The 9220-nt window shown below is 49.1% G+C and overlaps 1 protein-coding gene across 1 annotated transcript; it reads right to left on the bottom strand.

Moving 5' to 3' along the window:
* Positions 1-3204: 3204 nt before the first annotated feature.
* LOC135972873 (uncharacterized) lies at positions 3205-5770 on the bottom strand. The gene is made up of 2 exons (XM_065553345.1): positions 4711-5770; positions 3205-3830 (listed from the first exon to the last, which is right to left on the bottom strand). Exons 1-2 carry the CDS (start codon positions 5276-5278, stop codon positions 3328-3330), a joined length of 1071 nt encoding a protein of 356 aa, XP_065409417.1. The 5' UTR covers positions 5279-5770; the 3' UTR covers positions 3205-3327.
* Between the last annotated feature and the right edge of the window lie 3450 nt (positions 5771-9220).

Genomic DNA, 9220 nt, shown 5'->3' with positions numbered 1-9220 from the left:
CATATGTAGCCCACTCTTGGTGCACACATGACCATGCAGTTGGGATAAGAGTCCAGTGTCTACTCACGTGCATCCTGAATAGCCTTGTGCTCCTAACTGAGGACCTAATGGGTGGAATGGGCCAATCGCCACTCTGTGCCTTCTCACTGCTCATGATGGCCAAATGGAGTTCTTTAGTGTCCATCTCATGAGGCATCCTTTTTTCTTGATCCACTATAGTAAATTGCACACACTTTAGTGCTAGATAGATAGCTGCACTGGGTATATATTGATGTTAGATGGGGTGGTTAGCTGAACTGTGTACATATTAATGTTAGCTAGTTGGGGTAGGCACCTATTGCAATTTTTTTTAACTAGTTAATAGTTTGGGGGAAGTTTTTCCCTGACTGGGATCTTCTTCACGGTGCTGGGACTTAGGGGTAAACCATCATAACCCACCCAGCTTTAAGTATTGTCCCTCTTGGTGATACTTATTAATGATGGGCTCACTAGATGCCTGTTTTATCTTGGGAAAGCCCATATTTCCCACAGATGCTCAGTGTGCGAGTCCTTTTCTAAAAGGACTTTACAAGCTAGAGAGGTGAATTTAAATTGTTTGAGAGACCATTTCATGCTGTTGGCCTCCAACCTAGGGCAGGGCAGACCCCCCGGACATGTTCCACCTCAGGCCAGAAGAGTCTTTGAGAGTTCCATCTTTGAAGGTCATTCCAGTTTTGGATTCCAGTAAGGGTATGTCTACACTACGAAATTAGTTCGAATTTATAGAAGCCGGTTTTATAGAAATCGGTTGTATACAGTCGATTGTGTGTGTCCCCACATAAAATGCTCTAAGTGCTCTAGTCGGCGGACCGCGTCCACAGTACTGAGGCTAGCGTCGACTTCCGGAGCATTGCACTATGGGTAGCTATCCCACAGTTCCCGCAGTCTCCGCCACCCATTGGAATTCTGGGTTGAGATCCCAATGCCCGGATGATGCAAAACAGTGTCGCGGGAGGTTCTGGGTACATGTCGTCAGGCCCCTCCCCCTCCGTCACAGCAACGGCAGACAATAGATTCGCGCCTTTTTACCTGGGTTACCTGTGCAGACAACATACCACGGCAAGCATGGAGCCTGCTCAGCTCACCGTCACCATATGTCATCTGGGTGCCGGCAGACGTGGGACTGCATTGCTAAACAGCATCAGCAGCTAACTGCCTTTTGGCGGTAGACGGTGCAGTAGACTGGTAGCCTTCATCGGCGATCTGGGTGCTGTCAGCCGTAGGGCTGCATTGCACCAGCCCCTTGCCTTTTGGTGTATTATGACTGGTAACTGTCCTATTACAAGTTGGATCATCACACATTAGCAGAATCTTCCCTGAGCAGCAGATTGTGCAATAGGTCTGAAGGCCATCGTAGTACACTAACTGCCAAGCGCCCAGTATTTGCTGCCAAGCACCCAGAAGATGCAGAGGGCTATCAGTCACGCTGCACCGTCGTCTTAAGATGTAAAAAATAGATTTGTTCTGTATTCATTTGCTTCCCCCTCCCTCCGTCAAATCAACGGCCTGCTAAACCCAGGGTTTTCAGTTTAATCTTTGGAGGGACCATTCTGTGTGACAGTTGTTTGTGTTTCTCCCTGATGCACAGCCACCTTTCTTGATTTTAATTCCCTGTACCTGTACGTCATGTCGTCACTCGGCCCGCCCTCCGTCCCGCCCTCCCTCCTTCCCCTGGTCCGTCAGATACTAGTTTTGCGCCTTTTTTCAGACCAGGCGCCATAGCTAGCACTGGGATCATGGAGCCCGCTCAGATCACCGCGGCAATTATGAGCACTATGAACACCACGCGCATTGTCCTGGAGTATATGCAGAGCCAGGACATGCCAAGGCGAAACTCAGACCAGCCGAGGAGGCGATTGCAGCGCGGCGAAGAGAGTGATGAGGAAATTGACATGGACATAGACCTCTCACAAGGCACAGGCCCCAGCAATGTGGAAATCATGGTGTCACTGGGGCAGGTTCATGGCGTGGAACGCTGATTCTGGGCCCGGGAAACAAGCACAGACTGGTGGGACCACATCGTGCTGCAGGTGTGGGACAATTCCCAGTGGCTGCGAAACTTTCGCATGCGTAAGGGCACTTTCATGGCACTTTGTGACTTGCTTTCCCCTGCCCTGAAACGCCAGAATACCAGGATGAGAGCAGCCCTCACAGTTGAGAAGCGAGTGGCGATAGCCCTGTGGAAGCTTGCAACGCCAGACAGCTACCGGTCAGTCGGGAATCAATTTGGAGTGGGCAAATCTACGGTGGGGGCTGCTGTGATCCAAGTTGCCAGGGCAATGAAAGACCTGGTGATATCAAGGGTAGTGACTCTGGGCAACGTGCAGGCAATAGTGGATGGTTTTGCTGAAATGGGATTCCCAAACTGTGGCGGGGCCATAGACGGAACCCATATCCCTATCTTGTCACCGGAGCACCAAGCCACCGACTACGTAAACCGCAAGGGGTACTTTTCAATGCTGCTGCAAGCCCTGGTGGATCACAAGGGACGTTTCACCAACATCAATGTGGGATGGCCGGGAAAGGTACATGATGCTCGCGTCTTCAGGCACTCTGGTCTGTTTCGAAAGCTGGAGGAAGGGACTTTCTTCCCGGACCAGAAAGTAACCGTTGGGGATGTTGAAATGCCTATCGTGATCCTTGGGGACCCAGCCTACCCCTTAATGCCATGGCTCATGAAGCCGTACACAGGCAGCCTGGACAGGAGTCAGGACCTGTTCAACTATAGGCTGAGCAAGTGCCGAATGGTGGTGGAATGTGCATTTGGACATTTAAAAGCGCGCTGGCGCAGCTTACTGACTCGCTCAGACCTCAGCGAAAAGAATATCCCCATTGTTATTGCTGCTTGCTGTGCGCTCCACAATATCTGTGAGAGTAAGGGGGAGACATTTATGGCGGGGTGGGAGGTTGAGGCAACTCGCCTGGCCGCTGATTACGCGCAGCCAGACACCAGGGCGGTTAGAGGAGCACAGCAGGGCGCGGAGCGCATCAGAGAAGCTTTGAAAACGAGTTTTGTGACTGGCCAGGCTACTGTTTGAAACTTCTGTTTGTTTCTCCTTGATGAACCCTCCAACCCCCCGCCCCCGTTCACTCTACTTCCCTGTAAACCAACCACCCACCCTCCCCTCCCCACTTCGAGCACCGCTTGCAGAGGCAATAAAGTCATTGTTTTTTTCACATTCATGCATTCTTTATTAATTCCTCACACAAGTAGGGGGATAATTGCCAAGGTAGCCTGGGATGGGTGGGGGAGGAGGGATGGAAAAGGACACACTGCATTTTAAAACTTTAACTCTTATTGAAGGCCAGCCTTCTGATGCTTGGGCGATCATCTGGGGTGGAGTGACTGGGTGGCCGGAGGCCCCCCCATCGTGTTCTTGGGCGTCTGGGTGAGGAGGCTATGGAACTTGGGTAGGAGGGCTGTTGGTTAAAGAGGGGCTGTAGCGGCGGTCTCTGCTCCTGCTGCCTTTCCTGCAGCTCAACCATACGCTGGAGCATATCAGTTTGATGCTCCAGCAGACGGAGCATTGACTCTTGCCGTCTGTCTGCAAGCTGACGCCACCTATCATCTTCAGCCCGCCACTTGCTCTTTTCATCCCGCCATTCAGCCCGCCACCTTTCCTCTCGTTCATATTGTGCTTTTCTCATGTCTGACATTGACTGCCTCCACGCATTCTGCTGTGCTCTATCAGCGTGGGAGGACATCTGGAGCTCCGTGAACATATCGTCCCGCGTCCTCCGTTTTCTCTTTCTAATGTTCACTAGCCTCTGCGAAGGAGAAACATTTGCAGCTGGTGGAGGAGAAGGGAGAGGTGGTTAAAAAAGACACATTTTAGAGAACAATGGATACACTCTTTCGTTACAAGGTCGCATTTTTCCTCTGCCTGCCGGTTTGGTATGAGAGATCACTCACGCAGTGCCCCAGGCAACATATTTCGGCTTGCAGGCAGCCATGGTAAGCCACAGTCTTTTGGCTTTTTTAACCTTTTAACATGTGGGAAAGGTTTCAAACAGCAGCGAATTTCCCATATCAAGGATGAATTGGGTTGGCCATTTAAAATGGGTTTTCAATGTAAAAGGAGGGGCTGCGGTTTCCGGGTTAACATGCGGCACAAACCCAAGTAAACCACCCCCCCCACACACACACACACGATTCTCTGGGATGATCACTTCACCCCTCCCCCCACCGCGTGGTTAACAGCGGGGAACATTTCTGTTCAGAAGAGCAGGAACGGGCACCTCTGAATGTCCCCTTAATAAAATCACCCCATTTCAACCAGGTGACCGTGAATGATATCACTCTCCTGAGGATAACAAAGAGAGATAAGGAATGGATATTGTCTGCATTCCAGCAAACACCGGGACCATACGCTGCCATGCTTTGTTATGCAATGATTCTAGACTACGTGCTACTGGCCCGGCGTGGTAAAGTGTCCTACCATGGCGGACGGGATAAGGCAGCCCTCCCCAGAAACCTTTTGCAAAGGCTTTGGGAGTACATGAAGGAGAGCTTTCTGGAGCTGTCCCTGGAGGATTTCCGCTCCATCCCCATACACGTTAACAGACTTTTCCAGTAGATGTACTGGCCGCGATTGCCAGGGCAAATTAATCATTAATCATTAAACACGCTTGCTTTTAAACCATGTGTAATATTTACAAAGGTACACTCACCAGAGGTCTCCTGTGTGCCCTGAGGGTCTTGGGTGAGTTCGGGGGTTACTGGTTCCAGGTCCAGGGTGACAAACATATCCTGGCTGTTGGGGAAACCGGTTTCTCCACTTCCTTGCTGCTGTGAGCTACCTACATTACCTCCATCCTCATCTTCCTCGTTCCCCGAACCGTCTTCCCTGTGTGTTTCTCCATTGACGGAGTCATAGCACACGGTTGGGGTAGTGGTGGCTGCACCCCCTAGAATGGCATGCAGCTCCGCGTAGAAGCGGCAAGTTTGCGGCTCTGCCCCGGACCTTCCATTTGCTTCTCTGGCTTTGTGGTAGGCTTGCCGTAGCTCCTTAACTTTCACGCGGCACTGCTGTGTGTCCCTGTTATGGCCCCGGTCCTTCATGGCCTTGGAGACCTTTTCTAATACTTTGCCATTTCTTTTACTGCTACGGAGTTCAGCTAGCACTGATTCATCTCCCCATATGGCGAGCAGATCCCGTACCTCCCGTTCGGTCCATGCTGGAGCTCTTTTGCGATCCTGGGACTCCATCACGGTTACCTGTGCTGATGAGCTCTGCATGGTCACCTGTGCTCTCCACGCTGGGCAAACAGGAAATGAAATTCAAACGTTCGCGGGTCTTTTCCTGTCTACCTGGTCAGTGCATCTGAGTTGAGAGTGCTGTCCAGAGCGGTCACAATGAAGCACTGTGGGATAGCTCCCGGAGGCCAATAACGTCGAATTCCGTCCACACTACCCCAATTCCGACCCGCAAAGGCCAATTTTATCGCTAATCCCCTCGTCGAAGGTGGTGTAAAGAAACCGGTTTAAAGGGCCCTTTAAGTCCAAAGAAAGGGCTTCGTTGTGTGGACGTGTCCAGGCTTAATTTGATTTAACGCTGCTAAAGTCGACCTAAACCCGTAGTGTAGACCAGGCCTAAGACTCTTAAAACAAAATCTTTAGAGAAAAAGAAGCATCACTCCCCTGGAAAAGTTGGGCAGATCCCCAACGGGATTCCCAATAAGTGGTCCACATCACCTCATCACTTGCATTCTAAGGAGATTCCACTGCCCAAACTGGATACCATGGGAGCTCTGAGGGAGCACAGTACCAGGACTCCAGTACTGTCTCAGGATTCAAAGCTAGCTCCCTCCAGTACTGAGACCAGAGCTTCGGGTGTTACCTCAGCAGCCAGCACTTCGGCACTGGCTATTACAGGACAAGTCCCACAGGACTTTGGTTTCCTTGATGCTACTTGCTTCAGCAAAATGTGTTCCAGTACTGGGCAGCTGGCACCATCAACCCCGATGTTTGTTTGTTTGTTTTTCCTTGACTGGGAAAACCTCAGCTGAGGTTTATAGCACCGCCCCTCTCAGTACTAGGAAAGCTTGCAGTGCCAAGGGATCTTCAGGTGTTAGAAGAGCTGGAATTTCCTGTGCTGTACACAGGCCTAAACATGCTTTCCATGGTACCGATATCCCCTGCTTCACTGGCACCAAGTGCCTCCCCAGGGCTGATTGCCCTGCTTCAGTAGCTCCTCCCTTAGATCTGGAATGCTCGTTTCCATCTTCTGACTCTCACCAGTGGGGAATGTCTTGTACTTACTTTTCAAGAGCCCCTCTGTGTGGATTTTATGAGTCTAAGAGGGAATCAAGGGCTTCATTCAGGGCTCTCGTAGGGAGCTAAGGGTAGCATATGCCCTTACTCTTCCCTGTGGACCTCAGGTTTTTTCCTTATAACATTCCAATATGGCCTTATTGAAACCCCTGGGGTCCTTACCAGCCAAGGGATCACACCTCCACACCACATGCTAGGGTGAGACCCTTCTCCCTGCTATACGCCAAGACCAAAGGGGTATCAGCTTGCAGTGCATGCATCTGAGCCCCATGAGGACTTTTTTGGGGAGAAGCAGCCTCAGGCTGAGGCTCCAGAAAACCTATGGTTATGTCATCCTTGTCCCCAGATGTGGTGGTGGTACATTCTACACCATAGGAAACACTATTTCACTAGGAGGGTGGTGAAGCACTGGAATGCGTTACCTAGGGAGGTGGTGGAGTCTCCTTCCTTGGAGGTTTTTAAGGCCTGGCTTGACAAAGCCCTGGCTGGGATGATTTAGTTGGACATTGGTCCTGTTTTGAGCAGGGGGTTGGACTAGATGACCTCTTGAGGTCCCTTCCAAACCTGATATTCTATGATTCTATGATCTCTCCCAGACGACTACAAGAGTGTTCAAGACCTGCTCAGATATATAGCTGATTCCCTTCAGATACTGACAGAAGGCGTACAAGAGACCCACATAAACCTTTGGTCATTCTCCATGTATCTATGCCTGGGTGTGTGGCACTTCCATCAGTGAGGAGCCTGCCAAACATATGTGCAGACAACAGCAACATAAAAGGTTCCAGGTGCCATCCACCCAAGAGTTGTATCTGTACACATATCCAGTACCTGGCTTGCTTGGTTGTTGCGGCAGCTAATGAGAAAAGCAGCTGCAGCTAAGAATGACTCTGAGATAAAAGGAACCAAAATGGCTCTATTTGTTTGGATGTAAAAGTTATTTGCCTGCCAGCCTACAATTCTGAATTACAAATTTTTAGGTGTTATTGGTCCGTTATGATTCTTTCAACTACAATAAAACTTCGGACTTTATTGATAAATGCCCTCAGTAAAAGAGAAGACTTTTAAATCTTCAATTGCAGAAGGGCTTAATTACTAGGACATCCTTCCATCTGGCTCTGAATGCTGCTGACACTGCATCCAGTTATTATGAGAAGGGCAAACTAGTTCTGGCATCTGGGGAGAAGTTCAGACAATCATGGAGGAGCTTCCTTTTGAGAGCCTAGATCATTTTAGCATGAAAATCAATGAGGCTCTTTACTTGTTGAAGGATTCATGGGCCATACTGCATTGTTGTGGGGTTTATACACTCCTAAGAGAAAACCAAGAAGACCTCATACTTATTCCAAATAGAGATCATCACCCCATACATTCTCCCACAAGAGAGCCTTGCAGCCCCTTAGAGAAAGGTAGCAGTTTCCAAAAAGGAGACTTTTTTCCCTTGGCTATCACTTCATCCCACTTTGCATCTGCATCCAAACACATTGGTCAGGAGTTGTACTATGATCCATCTATTGTATCTAGACCCTTCCTACACCACCATTTGGGCATTGTCTTCAGTTTTTTAAGGAATCCTGGAATCTGATAACAGACTGCTGGTTCCTATACAGAATCTCAGTTGGATGTTCCATACTGTGTCTCTTCCCATTCCCTTCCCCATCCTTTTTCAGGGACCCCCTCTCACTGTTGCATCAAGAAGTGGGCAATAAGAGTCGTTCCACTTCAGTACAAGGGCATAGGTTTCTTTTCCAATTTCTTCCTAATACTGAAGAAAAGTGGGGGAGGAAATAGCACCCAGTTCTGAATTTGAGGGGGACCAACATTTTCATGTGCCAATTCAAGTTCAGCATGGTGACCCTAGCCTCCATAATTCCATCTCTAAAGTCACAGAACTGGTTTGTAGCTTCCACCACAGAATACCTATTTCCATATCTCCTACATCTGGCACACAGGAAGTACATGAGATTCTGGGTGGGACAGAGCCACCTGCCCTTTGGTCTCTCTGCAATGCCAAGAGGCTTCATCACCAAGGGTCTAGCAGTCATTGCACTCCATCTGAGAAGACAGGGAGTAATAATTTACCCATATCTGGATGACTGGCTCATCTGAGAGAAATAGTCTCAACAGGGGGAAGGTCAATTTATTGCATTCTCCAATTTTTTCTTGTCCTCAGTTTGATTAATAAAGAAAAGTCCTATTTAACACCTACAGAGATAGAAGTCAAAGGGGCAGTAATAGACTCCATGACAGCAAAAGCTTATCTACTTCAAGAGAGATTGGAGGCTATGTCCAACCTTATCAGTCATCTCCAAAAGCAGAGGCAACGTGTGGAAGGGAGGGCATGTGGGGTCACATCCCCCCACCCCCGATTTCTGCCAGGGTTTATATGCCCTGCCCAGAACTCTGCTGCATGCCACCAGAACCTTTAAATCGTGCCCCCTATGCTAACAACAGTTACGAGTCTTCTCTGTTCAAAAGCATCCTCACACTACTGTAAAGGGTTGTATAAGTCTGCTTGGGCACTTGGCCTCCTGCGTGTTCATTATGCAGCATGCCGGGTTGCACCTACGCTGCATGCTGAGCTGGCTGAAGTCAGCATACAACCTAGATGGAGCTACTATAAGGTGGGTGTATAACTGGTTGGAAAACCATTCCCAGAGGGTAGTTATCAGTGGTTCATAGTCAATCTGGAAGGGCATATCCAGTGGGTTCCCACAGGGATCAGTTCTGAGTCAGGTTCTGTTCAATATCTTTTAGATAATGGTATAGAGCGTACACTTATAAAGTTTGTGGATGATACCAAGCTGGGAGGGGTTGCAAGTGCTTTGGAGGATAGGATTAAAATTAAAAATGATCTGAACAAACTGGAGAAATGGTCTGAAGTAAATAGGATGAAATTCAATAAGG

The sequence above is a fragment of the Chrysemys picta genome, chromosome 7 (assembly GCF_011386835.1).
Source record: "Chrysemys picta bellii isolate R12L10 chromosome 7, ASM1138683v2, whole genome shotgun sequence".
In the NCBI taxonomy this organism is placed as follows: Eukaryota; Metazoa; Chordata; order Testudines; family Emydidae; genus Chrysemys; species Chrysemys picta.
Note: the sequence above shows the minus strand (reverse complement) of the source record. Positions and strands in the feature narration are given on the sequence as shown.